General features: G+C 38.8%; 2 protein-coding genes and 1 pseudogene across 7 annotated transcripts in view; 1 reads left to right on the top strand and 2 right to left on the bottom strand.

The window, feature by feature from the left end:
• The window catches only part of RMDN1 (regulator of microtubule dynamics 1), a 43,162-nt gene extending 23,410 nt beyond the window's left edge, over positions 1 to 19,752 (bottom strand). For 2 of the 4 annotated variants that reach the window (XM_079901454.1, XM_079901455.1), the window contains exons 1-2: positions 19,495 to 19,746; positions 4,640 to 4,757 (exon numbers count right to left, since the gene is read on the bottom strand). In XM_079901454.1, coding sequence (XP_079757580.1) covers positions 4,640 to 4,757; positions 19,495 to 19,623 — 247 coding nt within the window. In that variant the 5' untranslated portion in view covers positions 19,624 to 19,746. Of the gene's footprint in view, positions 1 to 4,639; positions 4,758 to 6,475; positions 6,577 to 19,494 lie in introns of those variants that run through there. The other 2 variants (XM_079901457.1, XM_079901456.1) reach the window with 2 other exon arrangements.
• LOC307176122 (L-lactate dehydrogenase A-like 6A) lies at positions 428 to 3,041 on the bottom strand (annotated as a pseudogene). The gene has a single exon. The product of its transcript is annotated as an L-lactate dehydrogenase A-like 6A (transcript).
• Positions 19,753 to 19,846: 94 nt separating the features above from the next.
• CPNE3 (copine 3) overlaps positions 19,847 to 20,455 on the top strand; it is a 51,727-nt gene continuing 51,118 nt past the window's right edge. For both annotated transcript variants that reach the window (XM_079901453.1, XM_079901451.1), the window contains exon 1: positions 19,847 to 19,974. The gene's annotated coding sequence lies outside the window, so the exon portion shown is untranslated. The remainder of the gene's footprint in view (positions 19,975 to 20,455) is intronic.

The following is a 20,455-nucleotide window of genomic DNA, read 5'->3' as shown; positions in this document are numbered from 1 at the left end:
AAGTTAACTACACAGAGGATCTGAAACTTAAATTAGAGGCACTATGCTCCAACCAACTCATTAATGAGTTTAGATATTACAACAAAAACCATAAAACTTATAGACAGTGTAATGTTCTAAAAAAGTTAACTAGTTACTAAAAAACCCAGTTAGTCTGAATTTCAGATATTCCAATTATTACTAATGAACATACACATTTAATTTTGTCTTCTATAAGGGTGCTGTATTACTTAGTCTTATGTATAAGCCAACATTCCAATATGTTCAGTAAAGTTACTTTATTATTTATCTCAGTATGCTTTAATCATAGTGTATGGGGCTAAAAAATTTTTTTTCATTGAAGTATAGTTGGTGTACAATATTATATGTTACATGTGCACTAAAATTTTTTTTAAGTTTATGAAAAATTAAAATCTAGACCAGCAAAAATAACCTCATAAATATATGACACAACTATGTAAACTGAAGTATTTTTTAAGTTAAAATCATCATGTAATTATACTAATTTAAGAAAAATTAAATAACAGCAAAGAAACCCTAAAGTAAAGATTTTTTTTCCTCTATAATCCTACTTCAGTCTGGTTAGGTGCTATAGTTTAGTAATATTCTCATGGCCGGTTAATTTTCTTAAGTTTGCTTTCATTCTATTCTATATTTTTATCAGTGGCTGATTTTCCATATTTGGGTTATAAAAAGCCAAAGATTCTTAAAGAGTAAGTAGTAGGAAGTAAATAGTCTCAGCATTCTTAGCCGATATTTGTGGTTGGCAAAATAATGGCCCCAGACAAGTCCATATCTCAACCCCTGGACCTGTGAAAACGTACAGGTTACTAGGGCAAAGGGGAATTAAGCTTGTAGATGGAATTAAGGTTGCTAATTAGCTAACCTTAAAATAGTAAATTATCTTAGCCAGGTGGGTCCAGTATAATCACAAGAGTCCTTAAAAGCAGAAGCAGGAAGCAGAAGAAGCAAGTCACAGCTGGTATGACAATGGAAACAAAGTCAGATACACTTACTTAGGAATAGGAATAGTAAAAACAAAAAAATGTAAGTATCATCCACCATCTGGATGCTAAATAAAAAGCTGGAGGGCTAAATAAACAGGGGAGTCACTATACCCCATTTCCTTTTTCCAACTTTTACGAATTCAGGTTTATTCAAGTTTGTTATACAATCCTATAACTACTATCTCTTCAATAACTTCAGAATGGTAGCTTTAACAACTTTAAAGCATGAGCTCCTTCTGAATTTCCCAAAGTTTTTCTGCACTCTTTTTCAAACGGGCCTCCTCTTCAGAGGTCAGCTTTATCTTTGTAAGGTGTGCAATACCATTCTCTCCCAGAATACAAAGAACACTAAGGAACACTTCATTTATTCCATAGAGGTCCTTACTTACGGTGCTCTCCTGAGACTCTTAAAAATGCTTTCTGTTAAATCAGCTAAAGTTAGGCCAATGGCCCAATTAATATAAACTTTCCTTTTAACCATTTCATAGCCATAGGTAATCACTTCTTTGTGGACATTTTTCCACTGTTCAGGATCTTTATCTGTTCCTATATCTGAGTTTAGATCCTTCAGAGGGACATGGCAATGTTAACTCCACTCCACACAGGTACACTTAAGTTTCCATGTTTACCAATGGTTATAGATCCATCTATAACAACTTTCACAGTGGATAGCAAGCCTTCGCCCAATGAAGAAATGGATATGGGTAGACTTCAGATTACAGCCACTTCCCAAAAACCATGTTGTTCCAGTAACATGGTTTTTGGGAAAGGCACTCAACTTCCAAGCTACGTAATTAAGATACCCACTGGATTGGAAGCAAATATCAGTTTGCAATCAGGACTACAGTGGGTAATACAAGAAATCATTATGCTAAAGATGGGCACATTTTACTTGACTACATCAAAGTGTGTTTCTCTTTTTCTTGGGTATGCACCTGCTGTGATAATCACTAGGTTGGAGTTTACAGTGACAAGGTAATCTTTGCTGGAAACAATATTTGGCATTTTCATGAAAGGGCTGCCATGTTGAAGAGCCAGTGTCTCACCCTTCAGTTTGCCTTCATCAACATCCACAAAGGCAAGTTCATCACTCAAGCCTTTTAATAAGATGCTATTAGCACAGGCCATGACAACTAATCCAGTTCCTATAATGGAGATCTTATTGTGATGAACGGTTTCCTCTGAAGTGAAATTCTTAATAAGTTCACACTTGACAGTAGCCATCTTGGAAACGGGAGTGAAGGGTCAGCCATTGCTCAGCAGGATGTGTGAGTCTGGCTAGGACACAGAGCAATCTCTGGGCAAGGGGGCCTACACATTTGGTGATCCACAGGACTCCTGTAGCCCAGTTCATGGCCATTCACTCAAGAGGTGGAGGAAGAAAATGGAGGAAAGCCACATCAAAGTACCTTGAAGTACAAAGTCAGGAAACAGTTGACGGTTTGACACTCCCCCTTACCCTCTACTACTGTGTCTGTGCAAGGCCACAGCCCAAATCATGCAGGCCTCACAGGGGCCTAGCACCTTACCAAATATGCAGTAATTTTCTGGCATTAGGACACTTCTGAAAAAACCAACTATGATCATTAAGGCTATAAATAATTTTGACTTTGCCTTTCAAAGTGCCATATTTTGTTCCCTAGGGAAGCCCTAAAACTTTGCACTCATTTCTGTAATGGTGCTAAAGCTCACTGAAACTAAGTGTGATAGACATGAAAAGAAATAGGTAAGGTCTCTGCTCTGGTACTTTGAAGAAGTTTAACTTTTTGAGCTCCTTTTCAAAAATTAATATAATGGGGCACACACACAGAAAAATCTTAAAAGTGCAACCACTGGGCACATCTCTCAAGGATGCTTTAAAAAAAATTAATATTGTAATGTGAAAATATGGCTCCTCCTAACTACTTTACAAGGTTGCTGTGAGAGTTAAAGTTATGATGAAAAGTCTAGGGAGCTTTAAAAAGCTGAGTTTTAAGTATTTGCCAAAATATGTCATTAAGCCAGTGATAAAACCAAGTCCTCTACTTTGTCTTTCATGAAAATAAATGATACATTAAACGAAAGAAAAGATAAAACAAAAACGTAGCAATTCAAGCATCTGCTTTTTTAAAAATATAAGAATAATCATGGGCAAATGAAATCAACAAATAACTAGTACTCTTCAGCTATTCTCAAATTCTTCATCTACTAGAACTTTAATAAGAACATCTATTCAAAATCAAGTCTCTTCTTTCCCAAGTACCTTCTTGATAGTTAAAAAGTGAGGACTGTGAAAAACAAAAAGGCTTATTAACTCATAAATTAAAAGTTTCTCTTGGGGCTTCCCTGGCGCAGTGGTTAAAAGTCCACCTGCTGATGCAGGGGACATGGGTTCGTGCCCCGGTCCGGGAAGATCCCACATGCTGCAGAGCGGCTGGGCCCGTGAGCCATAGCCGCTGACCCTGTGCGTCCGGAGCCTGTGCTCCGCAATGGGAGAGGCCACAACAGTGAGAGGCCTGCGTACCGCAAAAAAAAAAAAAAAAGTTTTTCTCTAATAGACTGAATTTTGGCTCTGTCTACATACACAACTGGTTTAACTAAATTTAATTTTTTAAATATGGCAAGTCTTATTTTATGTTTATATATCTATAGTTTTCTAAATTAAAAAATAAAAAATTTGATGGAATTTTTCTATTTTTCAGCCAGTTACTTGATATTTAGTACCAAATTGCATTCTGTTTATAAATAAAATGTTTTTATTTCAAAGTAATTGGACTTTTCTTAACTACATCAAGAAGAATTAACACCTCGGCATTAAGGAAACAAAAGAATCATTGTATCATTAAAAAGTAGGCACAGACAAATAAATACATAATAAATAAATATTAAAAAAAATAGAGGTTGGCAAACTTTTTCTATAAAGATCCAGAGAGTAAATATTTTAAGAGCAAATATTCTTTGTGGGCCAGATATGGTCTCTGTAGTATATTCTTCCCCCCCAGTCCCACAACCCCTCCACCCTTTAAAAATGTAAAAAACATTCTTAGCCCAAGGGTCCTATAAAACTATAAAGTACTGAGTATTTCTCACTGAAGGAGCTCTAGCTGCTGGAAGACATTTTATATATTTGAATAGATAATGCAACTAACATATTAGAGGCTAGATTATTTTCTGCTTTTCTCTAGTTGTCAGTCTGATATATATACATATACATATGTACACATACATATGTGTGTGTATATATATATATATATATGTATATATGTCTGTCCACAATAGAGACATATAGACAAGTAGAGACAAGTAGAGAAAAGCAGAAAATAATCTAGCCTCTAACATGTTAGCTGCATTATCTATTCAAAACTAATAAGTTATAGGGCTTCCCTGGTGGTGCAGTGGTTGAGAGTCCGCCTGCCGATGCAGGGGACACGGGTTCGTGCCCCGGTCTGGGAGGATCCCACATGCCGCGGAGCGGCTGGGCCCGTGAGCCATGGCCGCTGAGTCTGCGCGTCCGGAGCCTGTGCTCCGCAACAGGAGAGGCCACAGCAGTGAGACACCCGCGTACCGCAAAAATAATAATAATAATAAGTTATTAACAAAATATAACAAACACAAACAACTCTAAGTGTTCCTGATGTTTACCTTAGGCTTACCTTTGGCTGTGGCATGAACCACAGCAGCCTGGGAAATGACTTGATAAGTTTCAAAACCCAAATAAGACAAGGCAGAGAATAAAAGACTTCTTTTGAAAGCTCCTGGGTTTCCCATCACCTATGGAAAGAATTATGGTCAGGGTTAACAAACTTAGAAAATTTGAAGAAACTGCTATCCCAAGCAAAGATTACATCAATTTTCTCCTATCCCCAACACAATCAATCCTAAGAGTATTGGAAGCTCAAAATTTACTTTGTCAAATTCTTCAGTGAAACTATTTCACATAATTACTTTATAGGGACAGCATATCCTGCTAAGAAAAGATTCTTAACAACAGCTGATACTGGTAGCTTATGTAACAATCACAGTTATGCTGATAAGTGCTGGACTGGAATATCTACATTTTATTTGAGGAAGCATGGATATTATAATTTCTTGAAATAAAATAAGAGACACCAATATAATTAATATCAACCTTAAGAACAGACAAGATGAAAGATATCAAATATGGTAATTACACATAAAAAATATACATGGCTTTAAATAAAGCTATCTTCAAAAGTGATCCATGAAACCCAGTTTTAAAATAAACCATGAATAAAATAAAGAGCATATCAAAACAGATTTAGAAATTAATTTTCATAATTATGGCCAGAATTCTCAAGACCAATGGCAAAGGAGTATATGGATATCACTGCAGCAATTCTTCCCTTTTTTTCACATAGCATCAATTTTTTCCTTTCTGTCAATTTATTCCCATCTGAATAAAAACAAGCTATACTATCTTTGTAAGCTGTAATTGTTCCCTTCTTAAAAAGAAAACAGGGCTTCCCTGGTGGCACAGTGGTTGAGCGTCCGCCTGCTGATGCAGGGGACATGGGTTCGTGCCCCGGTCCGGAAAGATCCCACATGCCAGCTAAGTGGCTGGGCCCGTGAGCCATGGGTGCTGACCCTGCGCGTCCAGAGCCTGTGCTCCACAACGGGAGAGGCCACAACAGTGAGAAGCCCGCAAACCGTAAAACAAACAAACAAACAAAAACAAAACAAAAAGCTTCCTTTTGACTTCACATCTCCCTTCAGTCTCATTTTCCAAATTCTCTTTTCAGCAAAACTCTTTCAAAAAGTTTTCTAGAGCTCTGTCTCCACTTCCTCTCTTCCCATTTTCTCTTGAACTCACACAAATCACTTTTATCCCCACAACTCCACTGATGGTATTCTAGTTAAGGCAACCAAGGATGATACTTCCTAGTAAACTCTCATCTTACTTGATCTATCAACAGCAATTGACAGCTGTTCACTCCCTTTTAAAAAAAAAAATCATAAATGGATGGTTAATATAAGAAATTTTTAAAATATCGCTTTATTGAGATATGTGACATAAAATAAACTGCATATTCATAATGTGTACCATGTGTTAAGATATATGTAAACCCGTAAAACTATCACCACAATCAAGATAATGAACATATCTGTCAATCCCCCAAATTTCCTCATCATTTTATAATTCATCCAATCCCTTTCCTCAGTACTTGCTGTGTTCTCTCACTCTTGAAGCACTCTTCGCTTAGCTTTTGTAACACTACTCTCTTGAATTTACTCCTATTTCAATAACTGCTCCTTCTCTTTTGTTGGTTCTTCATCTCCAAAACCTCACTGCCCAGGTGTGTCCTGGGTTTAATCCCAGACCTTCGTTTCTCTATACATATCATTTTGGTGATCTCATTTTGTTTCATGGCTTTAAATGCCATCAACATGCCAAAAACATGCAAATTTTAAAAAGCCCAGAGGTCTCCACTTAACTTCAGAATCATATATTCAGCTGCCCAAACATTTACCTCCACATGAAGTATAACAGGCATCTCAAGTATCAGCCAAAACAGCTATTGTTTCCCTCAAGCCCACTTCACTCAGTTTTCCCCTTCATGGTATTTAGCCATTACTCAGCACAATGCCTTCCATACAATGAATTCTGAAAAAATATTTGTTAAAAAAAAAATTTGTTGAACAAAAGAAGCAAGCTATCTCTTAGATATGTCTTTTCTTCAACACTGATTTATAATGATTTCAAGCTAGAAGGAATTCAAATATACAAACTCATCACTAGATGGAAAGGAATGTGTCACCACCATCTCCTGGTTTTTCTACTAACTTCTTGCCAGCTCCGCCTCCTCTTAAACGTTGGAATTCCTCTGTGATAGGCCTTCTTCTCATCTTACTATTAAATACATTTGACCCTCCAACAACACAGGTTTAAGCTGTGCGGGTCCACTTATATGTGGATATTCTTCAATAAATATGTACTACAGTACTAAACAGTTGAACCCACAGATACAGAGGACTGTAAAGTTATAAGCAGATTTTCGACTGCTTGGGGGGCCAGCACCCTTAACCCCTGCATTGTTCAGGGGTCAACTGTACTTTCAACTTCTACCATGGCATCATTTACAACCATATGCTAAAGTCTCCGAATCTCGATCTCCAGCCCAGGCATCAGAAGGTAAAAATCAGACCTATCAAACTACTGTCTATTCCACATTTTAACTTGGCTATCTCATCATATTCACCTTAATTACCCCAAAAGGTAACTCACCTCTTCCTTTAACCCTCCAAATTGTTTTCTTTGGTCCTATCCCAGGAAAGAGTACCACCATCCACACTGCTAGAGTAGCCAGAAAACTGAGAATCATTCTTGACTTCTTCCTTTGAACTTCCACATCAAAGCTATCTTTCAGGTCCACTTAGTTTACATAATTAATATTCTTTTATTTCCATTTCCATGGCTACCACTAAAGTTCAAACCACCATATTATCTCACCTGTCCTGTAGCGATGATCTTTTATTTGGTTTCCAGCATCCACTCTAGCCTATCTATTCTTGACACTAGAAAAAGTTATTTTTTAACTCGAATCTGATCTTATGAATTCTCTCTTTAAAACTCTTTCATGATTTCCTATAACCTTTAGAATAAAATAAAAAATATTTAACATGGTCTACAAGGTTTTCAGAGTCTAGTTGTGGTAGGCAGCCTCTAAAATGGTCCCAAAGGGTGCTGGTTCAAGATGACAACATAGGAGGAAGCTAAACACACCTCCTCCCACAGACACACCAAATCTACAGCTACATATAGAACAATTTCCTCTGAAAGAAACCCCCAAACTAGCTGAGTGACTCCTCCACATCAGACAAAGGAGGAAAAAAACCACATCAAAACAGGTAGGAGAGAGGCTGAGATAAAATTTTCCCGTAAACCACACCTTTGGTGTGGAGACCCAGTATTGGGAGCGAACTCACAACCCTGAGCTTCTCCCTGAGGAGCAAAGGGTTTGAACCTCACACTGGGCACCCCAACTTTAAAGACTTGTACCTGAGAGGTGAACCCCAAAACATCTAACTTAGAAAGCCAATGGAGCTTGTGTCCATGAGACCCACAAGGCAATAGCAAACTGAGAAAAAATTCTTTAAGCGCTTACGCAAACTCACCCATCCTAGAGCCCAGCACAGAGACAGTCAACTGAAAAGCACCCAGACTTTCTGTGAAAGACACTTATTTGCTTATCTTATCTTCAGCCAGAGGAGCAGGTATCTAACTTAACACACAGTAATCATTTCCAGAGATCTCAGAGGGTGGGCACTATCAAAGCACTCTTGCTTTGCCATGCTCCAGGTAACCAGTATCTCCCCCAAAAGCGTTTGTGCATACTTTTGGTGCTCCGGTTTTTGCAGCTGCCACCAGGGGACAACCCCTGTTCGCTTGACTCTGGTGACCAATGAGGCTTATGTTCATGAGTTTCACATAACTGTAACAAACAGAAAAACAGTTCTAAAGTGGCTAACTCCCCACCCCCACAGGTCACAGTACACTAAGTTCCCTACATACGAACATTCAAGTTGAGAACTTTCAAAGATTTGAACATGCGTTCTCATGTCCAATCATGTAAGTTAGTTCACATGTCTGGCGTACATTGTCATGTGTGGTCATCCTCTACAAGTGGTTGTGCTTTTGTGTACTTTACTATACAGTACTGTACACAATACAGTAGTACAGGATCTTTATTTCAAGCCCAGGATGTCCAGAAGCAAGTGTAAAAGCAGCAATTATGCAGCTGGTACTGCTAAGAAGTGCCAAGCAATAACAATGGAAACAAAAGTGAAAATAATTGAGACAGTGGAGCAAGGCAAAAAAACTGTAGACATCACTCATTCTTATAACCCGAATGGTTCAACCATTGGCACAATTCTAAAGAACAAGGACAAGATCGTGGAACATATGAAGTCCACTGTGCCGATTATATCAACGATAATATTGAAGAAGCGTGGAAAAGTGATGGAGGAGATGGAGAAACTTCTCAGTGTGTGGACGCAGGATCAGCATCAGCGCTGAGTCTCATTAAGCTTAATGCTTATTCAAAAGAAATGTAAAAGCCTTTATGAAGACTTGAAGAAACATGGCAAAGAACCAGAGGGCACATCTTTTAATGCCAGCCATGGCTGATTTCATCGGTTCAAGTCTAGAGCCAACTTTCACAACATAAAAGTAAGTGGCAAGGTAGAGGGTGCAGATACGGTAGCTGCCCAGGAATTTCCTGAAATGCTTTGAGAAATTACTGATGAAGGTACATATTTACCCAAGCAGGTTTTTAATGTGGATGAGACAGGACCGTACTGGAAGAGGATGCCAGACCGAAATTACATCAGTAAGGAGGAAAAGTTGATGCCAGATTGTAAAGCAACAAAGGATAGGCTAACTCTGTTGTTTGGTGGCAATGCTTCCAGCGATATGAAGCTGAAGTCTCTCTTAGTTTATCATTCAGAGAACCCAAGAGCCCTTAAAAATATAGCCAAGGGCTCTCTTCTTGTTGTGTGGAAGAGTAACTCCAAAGTCCAGGTTGCACAGGCCATTTTCCAGGATTGGTTTACCACCACTTTATCCCAGAGGTAGAGAAATATTGCTTGGAGAAGGATGTCCTATTCAACATTCTTCTGTTGCTCAACAATGCTCCAGGCCACCCCCCATTCATGGGTGACTTTCATCCCAAAGTCAAAGTAGTGCATCTGCCACCAAATACTATGTCACTCTTCCAACCTGTGGACCAGGGAGTTACAGTGACTTTCAAGAAACATTATCTACGTCACACTTTTTGTCAGGCAGTAAAGGTGCGTGATCAATCAGGAACAATCTTGTGACAATTTTGGAAGGACTATAGATCTACAAGGCCATAAAAAGTACTGACTTTGCTTGGCATGAGGTTATGGCCGTCATCATGAATGGGGTTTGGAAGAACCTTTGCTCACAGTTTGTTCATGGTTTTCATGGATTTGAGAAGGTGGATGAGGAGTCCAAAGAGGTCTTCAGCAACTTAGTGACTCTCAGTGAGAAGCTGGAGCTAGATCTGCAAGAGGACAATTTCACTGAGCTCCTTGCTGTGCAACACAAGGAGCTTACTAACGAAGACCTGATGGAATTGGAGGCCCAGAGGAAGGACAAAGAGAGACAAGAGGAAGAAGTAACTGAAGAATGAAAGAGATTCACGATGCAGGGAATGGCAAGGGGATTTTCTTTATGTGAGGAGTCACTGTTAGCTTTTGAGGCACAGGACCCGAACACAGAACAGTACACAAAGGTTGCAGCAGCCATTCAGAATGCAATCCAGTGCTACCGTGTCATTTATGATGAGAAAAAAAGAGCTACTACCCAGACATCACTGGATAATTTTTTCAAAAGGGTAGATAGAATTGAATCCAGCGAGGAACCAGAACATGTGCCATCAATGGCAGGCATGAGTGAAACTGCAGCTTGCCCTCTGTCTCCTGTTGCTGATGATCCTTCAGCTCTACCATCTCCCACCTCCTCTCCCTCCTCCAGTCAGTAACTCTTCTTGCCTGTTCACTCGATGCCAGCCCCTGTATGCCAGCTGTTGTACTGTGCTACTGTATTTTTCAAGGTACTATAGTGTAAGATTTTTAATGTTTTCTTTATTTTTTGTGTTTGTTTTTTATGTATTATTTGTGTGAAAAATATTATAAATCTATTACAGTACGGTACTATGTAGCCGATTGTGTTAGCTGGATACCTAGGCTAAGTTTGGTGGACTTAACGAACAAATTGAACTGATGAATGTGCTCTCAGAACAGAACTTGTTCGTATGTAGGGGACTTACTGTACAGAGAAAACAGACTGAAATGCACCTCCAGGCCTTCTGTGACAGAGGCCTAGTAGCTTATCTTCATAGCTAGGCCTAAATGGAAGGTTGCTAATTAAATACACATATTAGGGGCCAATTACAATCCTTTCCAATTACAAAACCTCAGAAAAAGACCTTAATAAAATGGAAACCAGTGATTTACCTGATAAAGTGTTCAAAATAAGCCACAAAGATGCTCACTGATCTCAGAGGAAGAATGACGAACAAAGTGAGAATTTCAACAAAGGGACAGAAAATATAAGAAAGTACCAAACAGAAATCATAGAGCTGAAGAATACAATAAATGAAATGAAAAATACAACAGAGTGGTTCAACAGCAGACTAGAAGAAGTGGAAGAAAGTATCAGTGAACTTGAAGACAGGGCAATGGAACTCATCCAATCAGAGCAGCACAAAGGAAAAAAAAAAGAATAAAGAAGAGTGAAGATAGCTTAAGGGACTTAAGGGACAACATCAAACAAACCAATATTTGTATTATAGATGTCCCAGAAGGAGAAGAGAAAGGGGTAGAAAACTTATTTGAAGAAACAGTGGCTGAAAACTTCCCTAATCCAGGGAAGAAAACAGACATCCAGATCCAGAAAGCCCAGAGAATTCAAAAAAAGATGAACCCAAAGAGACCCACACCACGACACATGAAAATTAAAGAGTCAAGACAAGAACCTTAAAAGCAGCAAGAGAAAAGCAACGTGTTACATACAAGGGATTTCCCTCCCACCCCAAGACTTATTAGCAGATATTTCAGCAGAAACTTTTCAGGCCAGAAGGAAGTTGGGCACAATATATTTAAAGTCCTGAAAGGAAAAACTGCCAACTAAGAACACTCTACCTGGTAAAGTTGTCCTTCAGAATTGAAGGAGAGATTAACAGTTCTCCAGACAAGCAAAACCTAAAGAAGTTTATCATCACTAGAATGGTCTTACAAGAAACCTTAAAGGGACTTCCTTAATTTGAAATGAAAGGGTGCTGATTAGTAACAGGAAAACATATGAAAGTACAAATCTCACCAGTAAAGGTAAATACATATGAAAATTGGGAAAATCTAATGTTGTAAAGGTGGTGAGTTAATTGACTATAAAGCTAGTAGTAAAAATAATTTGTTAACGGACACACAAAATAAAAAGAAATAAACTGCAACATCAAAACATAAAATGTGGGGGGAGGGGAGAAGTAAAAACATACAGCTTTAGAATGCATTCAAATTTAAGTTGCTATCAACTTAAAGTAGACTGTTAAAACTCTAAGATGCTTTATGTAAGCCTCACGGTAACCACAAAGCAAAAACCTATAGGAGAGGCTGCCCTGGTGGTACAGTGGTTAAGAATCTGCCTGCCAATGCATGGGACATGGGTTCAAGCCCTGGTCTGGGAAGATCCCACATGCCGCAGAGCAACTGAGCCCATGCGCCACAACTACTGAGCCTGCACTCTAGAGCCTGCGAGCCACAACTACTGAGCCCGCGTGTCACAACTACTGAAGCCCGCATGCCTAGAGCCCATGCTCTATAACAAGCCACCGCAATAAGAAGCCTGTGTACCACAACGAAGAGTAGCCCGCGCTCGCCACAACTAGAGAAAGCCCGTGCACAGCAACAAAGACCCAACACAACCAAAAATAAAAAGAAAATAAATTAATTAAAAAAAAACTATAGGAGGGCTTCCCTGGTGGCGCAGTGGTTGAGAGTCCACCTGCAGATGCAGGGGACACGGGTTCGTGCCCTGGTCCGGGAAGATCCCACATGCTGAAGAGCAGCTGGGCCCATGAGCCATGGCAGCTGAGCTTGTCCGGAGCCTGTGCTCCACAATGGGAGAGGCCACAACAGTGAGAGGCCCGCATACCGCAAAAAAAAAAAAAAAAAAAAACTATAGGAGATACACCAAAGAGAAAGAGAAAAGAATAAGCATTCCACTTCAGAAAATAAACAAATCACAAAGGAAGAGAGCAAAAGCAGAGGAAAGGAACAAAAGAATTACAAAACAACCAAAAACCAATTAACAAAATGGCAATAGTAAATCCATACCTATCAGTAATTACTTTAAATGTAAATGGACCAAATTCTCCAACCAAAAGACACAGAGTGGTTGAATGGATTATAAAAAAAAGCAAGAAAAAAACAGACTCAACTATATGCTGCCTACAACGAAAACAATTCAGCTTTAAGGACACACAAAGACTGAAAATGAAGAATGAAGGGATGGTAAAAATATTCCATGCAAATGGAAACCAAAAGGAAGTTGGGGTAGCTGTGTCAGACAAAACAGACAATAAGATAAAGACTGTAATAAGAAACAAAGAATGTCATTATATGACGATAAAGGGCTAAATCCAACAAGACGATATAAGGTTTGTAAATATGCATCCAACATAGGAGGACCTAAATATATAAAGCAATTATCAACAGATCTAAACACAGAAATAGATGGCAATACAATAGTAGTAAGGGACTTCAATACCCCACTTTCATCAATGGATAGATCATCCAGAAAGAAAATCAATAAGGAAACACTGGCCTCAAACAACATGTTTAACCAGATGGACTTAATGGGCATATATAGAACATGCCATCCCAAAGCAACAGAATATACAAGCGTACAGGAAACATTCTCCAGGACAGATCATAATGTTAGGTCACAAAATAAGTCTTAATAAATGTAAGAAGATTAAAATCATATCACGCATTTTTTCTAACCACAATGGTATGAAACTAGAAATCAATTACAAGAAGAAAATTCACATATATATGAAGATTAAACAACATGCTACTGTACAACCAATGCTTCAAAGAAGAAATGATGAGAAATTTTTTAAAAAAACACCTTGAAAAAACTGAAAATGGCAATACAGCATACCAAAACCTGTAGGATATAGCAAAAGCAGTTCTAAGAGGGAAGTTCATAGTGATAAATGCCTATGTTAACAAACATGAAAGATTTCAATTAAACAACTCACTTTACACCTCAAGGAGCTGGGAAAAAAAAAAAAAAAGAAAAACAAACAAAACCCCAAATTAGCAGAAGGAAGGAATAACTAAAATCAGAGGGGGAACAAATGAAATAGAGACTAAAAAGACAAGAGAAATGATCAATAAAATGAAGACCCGGGTTTTTTGGTTTTTTTTTTCTTTTAAGGTACACAAAATAGACAAACATTAACTAGATTCACCAAGTGAAAAAGAGAGGACTCAAATAAATAAAATTATAAATGAAAGACGAGACAGCACAACCAATACCACAGAAGTACAAAGGACCATACGAGTCTACTATGAACAATTATACACCGACAAATTGAACAAACTAGAAGAAATGGATAAATTCCTAACATACAACCTACCAAGACTGTATCATGAAGAAACAGAAAATCTGAACAGACCAATTACCAATTGAGGCAATTGAATCAGTAATCAAAAGCCTCCCAACAAAGAATGGCCTAGGACTAGATGGATTCAATGGTGAATTCTATCAAACATTTAAGGAATGAATACCAATGCTTCTCAAACTCTTTCAAAAATAGAAGAGGAAAAACTTCCAAACTCATTTTATGAGGCTAGCATTACCCTAATACCAAAGTCAGAAAAGAACATTACAAGAAAAAAAAAAGTACAGGCCAATATCCCTGATGAACATAGATGCAAAAATCTTCAACAGAATTAGCAAATGAAATTCAATAATACACTAAAAGAATCATAAGCCAAGATCAAGTGGGATTTATTTTAGGGATGCAAGGATGGTTTAACATCTGCAAATCAATCTGATTCACCATATTAACAAAATGAATGCCAAAAAATCATATGATCATCTCAATAGGTGCAGAAAAAGCATTTGTCAAAAATTCAGTATCTATTTATGATAAAATTCTGAACAAAGAGGGTATAGAGGGAATGTACCTCAACGTAGTAAAGGCCATAAATGACAAACCCATGGCTAACATCACAGTCAATAGTGAAAAGTTGAAAGCTTCTCCTCTAAGATGAGAAACAAGACAAGGATACCCTCTCTTGCCACTTTTATTCAGTATAGTATTGGAAGTCCTAGCCAGAGCAATTAGGCAAGAAAAAAAAAAAGGTGTGGGGCATACAAATTGGAAAAGAAGTAAAATTATCAGTACATGCAGATGACATGATGGCATACACAGAAAACCCTAAAGACTCCACAAAAAAACTGTTAGAAATAATATACGAATTAAGTAAAGTTGCAGCATATAAAATCAATACACAAAAAATGTTTTTATATACTAATAACAAACTATTAAAAATAGAAGTTGAGAAAATAATCCCATTTACAGTTTCGCCAAAAAGAATAAAACACCTAGGAATAAATTTAACCAAGGAGGTAAAAGACCTGTACACTAAAAACTATAAGACACTGATGAAAGAAATTGAAGAGGACATAATGGAAATATATTCCATGCTCATGGTTTAGAGGAATTAATATTGTTAAAAGGTCCATACTACCCAAAGCAATCTTTAGGTTCAGTACAATCCCTATAAAAACTCCAATGGTGTTTTCCACAGAAATAGAACAATCCTAAGGTTTTTATGGAATTACAAAAGACCCCAAATAGCCAAAGCAATCCTGAGAAAAAAAGAGCAGAGCTGAAGGCATCATGCTCCCTGATATCAAACTAAATTATAAACCTATAGTGATCAAAACAGTATGGTATTCACATAAAAAACAGACACATAGATCAATGAAACAGAGTAGAGAGTCCAGAAATAACCCCACGCCTATGTTGTCAGTAATTATTGACAAAAGAGTCAAGAATATATAATGGGGGAAGGACAGTCTTTTTGGTGTTGGGAAAACTGGACAGCCACATGCAAAAGAATGAAACTGGACCACTACCTTATACTCCATACACAAAAATTAACTCAAAATGGATTAAAGACTTCATTGTAAGACCTGAAACCATAAAACTCCTAGAAGGAAACATAGGGGTAAGCTCCACGACACTGGTCTTGGCAATGACTTTGAATTTGACACCAAAAACAAAGGCAACAAAAGCAAAAACAAACAAGTGGGACTTCATCAAACTGAAATGTTTCTGCACAGCAAAGGAAACAATGAACAAAATGAAAAGGCACCCTACCAAAAGTGAAAAAATATTTGCAAATCATATATCTGATAAGGGGTTAGTATCTAAAATATATTAAGAACTCATACAACTCAACAGCAAAAAAACAAACATCCAATTAAAAAAGTGGGTAGAGGATCTGAAGAAACATTTTTCCAAAGAAGACATACAGAGAGCCAAGAGGTACATGAAAAGGTACTCAACATCACTAATCACCAGGGAAATGCAAATCAGAACCATAATGAAATCTCACCTCACACCTGTTAGAATGGCCATTATGAAAAAGACAAGATATAACCAGTGCTGGAGAGGATTTGAGAAAAGGGCACTCTGTGCGCCATTGTTGGGAATGTAAATTGGTGCAGCCACTATGGAAAACAGTATGGTGGTTCTTCCAAAAATTGAAAATAGAACGTCAATATGATCCACCGATTCCACTTCTGGGTATTTATCCAAAGGAAACAAAAACACTAACTTGAAAAAATATATGCACCCCATGTTGCACTGCAATATTATTTACAATGGCCAAGACATGAAAGCAACCTAAGTGTCCATCAATGAATGAACAACAACAAAATGATACACACACAAAATGGAATATTATTCAACCATTGGAAAAAAAAGAAATCTTGCCATTTGCAACAACATGGACCTTGAGGGCATTAGGCTAAGTGAAACAAATGAGAGAGAAAAAGACAAATACAGTATGATCTAACTTATATGTGGAATCTAAAAAAAAAAATCCAAACTCATATACAAGAGTTTGGTGGTTGCCAGAGGCAAGGGAAGAGGGGCTGGGGGTGTGTGGAAGAGGTAGGTGAAATGGGTGAAGGTGGACAAACTTCCAGTTATAAAATAAATACATCCTGAGGATATAATGTACAGCATGGTGACTATAATTAATAATACTGTATTGTATATGTGAAAGTAGCTGAGAGAAGAAATCTTAAAAGTTCTCATCACCAGAAAAAAATTGTAACTATGTGTGGAGATTGATATTAACTAGCCTTATTGTGGTGATCATTTCACAATATATACAAATACTGAATCATCATGTTGTACACCTGAAACTAATACATGTCAATTATCTCTCAATTTAAAAATAAATAAAATAAAATGGCCCTCAATGAGCCCTGCTTTCTACTATTCACTCCCTTGTGCAATCCCCTCCCCTTAAATGTAGGCTGAACTTACTGACTCCCTTGTAAGAAACAGAATATGCAGAAGTGAAAAGATGTTACTTCTAAGATTAGGTTATAAAAAGACTGTGGCTTCCATCTTTGATACTCACTCTCTCACGTGTTCCTTCTGACTGCATGCCTGCCATGGGGGAATCTAGCTACTGTGTCTTAAGGCAGCCCTGAGAAGCCTTCCTGGTGAGTAACAGAGGCCTGCCTACAGGCACATGATGAGCTTGGAAGCAGAATTTTCCCTTTACCCTCAAGTTGAGCCTTGGCAGGAGCCCTTAGCAACTGAACAGGCTGATTCAACCTTATGAGAGATCTTCAGCTAGAGGCACCCAGATAAATCTCATGTGGATTCCTAATCAACAGAAACCATGAGATAATAAACGTTTGTTGCTTTAAGACATTATGCTTCGTGATAATTTGTTATCAATAATAGATAACTAATAAACTGGTACTTGCCTAACTTTTCAGCCTTGGTTTATTTCAGTTTACTCTTCCACTCCAGGCTTCAGTCATACTTTCAGTTCCTCAAAAATGCCACCTTTTCTTACCTCAGAGCCTCATGCTACTCTCTCTACAGGCATATTCTTTTGTCCTCATCTTCCCTTTATCAAGTCTTTATATCACATCTCTAACCACTTACACACTTTCCCTTTTCCCTTTAAGATCAGATTAGGTGTAATTTTGCTTCCCTTTTCCTAACACTTAGCATTCATTACATTTACTCAATAACTACCTTTCCTTCTGTCAGATCAGTGAGAAAAGGGTTGTTTCTCAAGTTCAATATGCCCCCAGAGCTTAGAATAGTCTTGCTCATAGTAAGCACTCAGTACAAATTCGCTGAAAAATAAACGTTCGAGATGAGTGTTTTGTAGTGTAGATTACAAATTGAAAAAGACAGAAAAATGAAGTCTGAGCTACTGAAAAGTAGCCTCCAATCTCTGCAAACCCCTGGGGATTAAATACCTCAAACTCAACTTATTGACATCAAGCAGGGAGGAAGGTCTAGGAAAAAGAAAAACAGAAATGATAAGGCTATGAAAACACATGAAAAATTGGAAATCTGGTAATAATAAATAGTTCCACCTCCCTAAAAATTCAATATACTTAGAGGGAGGAAAGAATTTTCATTATTGCCTTTGGCTTAGAGCAGAGTTTTATTACCTACAAGTCTCTCTAGTATCTCGTTACTGTGATTTTTTTCTGTCCTTTTCTATCTTGCTTCTCTAGTTTTCAGTTTTTTAGCACAATGGCCATATGCAGCTCATGTGCTCTGTAGATACTCGGAGTATCTGGAGATACATCTTTCTAGCTGTGTGACTTGAATACATTATTTAAGCTTATTTCAGTTTCTCTTCTAAAAAAATGGATAAAATAACAGTTCTTATTTCCTAGGGTGCATGGAAACATTTCAGTACACAATTAAACCAGGTAATGCTTAACACAATGCCTGGTTATAGTAAGCCTTCAATAAATGTTATTATTATCTAATAATAGTGGATCATTCCACTAAAATGAAATTTTTAACTCACCAAAGCTCTAATTTGGAAACTTGAGGCTAGTTTCATACTTAGTACTTCTCCCATTCCTCTGCTCATATCATCTAACATCAACCCATCTGGCTATAAGCTCTTCCAAGGAAAGGGATCAAGCCTTACTGTCTTTCAACCCTCCCCCACCCCACAACTCTGAACACATTGCAGGCAGTCAAAAATGTATATTTAAAATAATTTAAAATAATGAAGCACCTAGTTCAAATGATATATATCCAATGCACACCCTCACCCTTCAATCCCCTTTCAGAGATAAACCTAGGCCAATCAGTCTAACAGAAATGTGAAAATTGGGATGACAAGCTAACATCCCAACATCCTTCCTTAACGTTATGCAGATGAAACAAGAAACTCAAAAATAATTTTTAAACCTAAATAGTGCATAAATCTCTGGTTCTGAGCCGTAGGAATTTTCAAGATCACACCGCAAACTTCCCAAAGTCCTGTAGACTGCCAGCCTCAGGTGCTATTACCGTATCTGGCCGTCACCGAAAGTTAAAATTATCTCACAGAGGTCAAGGTCTTTTTCCCCCCTACAGTTCTCCTTGCATTTACACAGGAAAGACAGGCATAAGGCAGATTCTCCGGAGCGATGGGAAGGGCTGGGGGGGACTCACTCTTCCTCCGACCCCAGTTTTCAGAGAGGAACTGGGCTTGCGAAAGGGAGAGGACCTGTCCGTCGCGGTCACCGGGAGAGCTCCAAGCACACCAGGCCCCGAACTCCTTCCTCAGTTCACCACATACCCTAAGGTGACACGGGGCCACCGAGCCTGAAGAAGGAAGGGGCCGCCGGAGCCCAGCCGGTAGGGGAGGAAAGGGGGAGCCAGGACAGCGAGGGTACCTCAGCACCGCGGAGTCGCCAAAGAACGCACTGCTCCCTGCTGCCAGCAGCACCCGTCGGGAGCCGAGGTCCCGGGGCAGCGCTACGTCCCAAAGGAAGGGAGCGCCAGAGTCGCAAGGCTAGCGCCATGATCCGCAGCTCGCAAGCCTGACCCCTCACCCCTTTGGCTTCTACGAAGCGGGGCGGAGCGAAAGGCGCCCCAGTCTCTCCACAGAGAGCAGCATCGACTGGCTTCCGGCCCCGCTCCTCTTCCTCTCCGCAGCTTCCGGTCCACGGTTTCTGGGGGCGGGAAATACCTCGATTGGGCGGGACTTAGTGGCCTTGCTGCGCCTGCGCCGAGTGGACTGGGGCAGGGAAATAGCGCCCTTCGGGCTGCTGGCTTTTGGCCGTCCTGGGGGTCTGTTTTGGCTTTGGCTAAAGGATAGCTCACCAGAACAGACTTGAAAGCTCTGAAACAGACCCAAGGATTTCCGTATGCAAGTAAATAATGATTTGTTATTTATAGTTCTCTGCTGCCTTCAAAGGTGGGGAGAATCCTGGTACTGGAGGGTCCTTTTAGGAAATAAACGCTTGTTAGAATTAAACTGTTCTACATAAAGAAGGGAATGGAAGAGATTGAGAGACTGGAGGGGGAATTTCTCGGGGAGAAGGGAGAAGCCAGAGACGGGCAAAGAGTGACCAACCCACAGTGATCCAACAAGAAAGACTAGGGAGAGGAGGCCTCTTGACAGAAGGTTGATGGCGTTGTATGCTTTGGGATGTGTCGTATAAAACCCCTGGCTTCCCCTCAGAATATTCAGTAAGGTCGGTATTGCTTTTTCACTGGACTGGAACTCTTTTGGAGAGGATGAAGAGGTTTTGAATCCTACTTCAGATTTGATGTGGGAGAAAACACAAGCTGCAAACCTACTATATGGATTATATGAAATTTTTTTATGGGCAATACGGGAAGACAGTTATA

The sequence above is a fragment of the Stenella coeruleoalba genome (assembly GCF_951394435.1).
Source record: "Stenella coeruleoalba genome assembly, chromosome: 17".
Classification (NCBI taxonomy): domain Eukaryota; kingdom Metazoa; phylum Chordata; class Mammalia; order Artiodactyla; family Delphinidae; genus Stenella; species Stenella coeruleoalba.
This window is presented reverse-complemented; position numbering and strand designations above follow the sequence as displayed.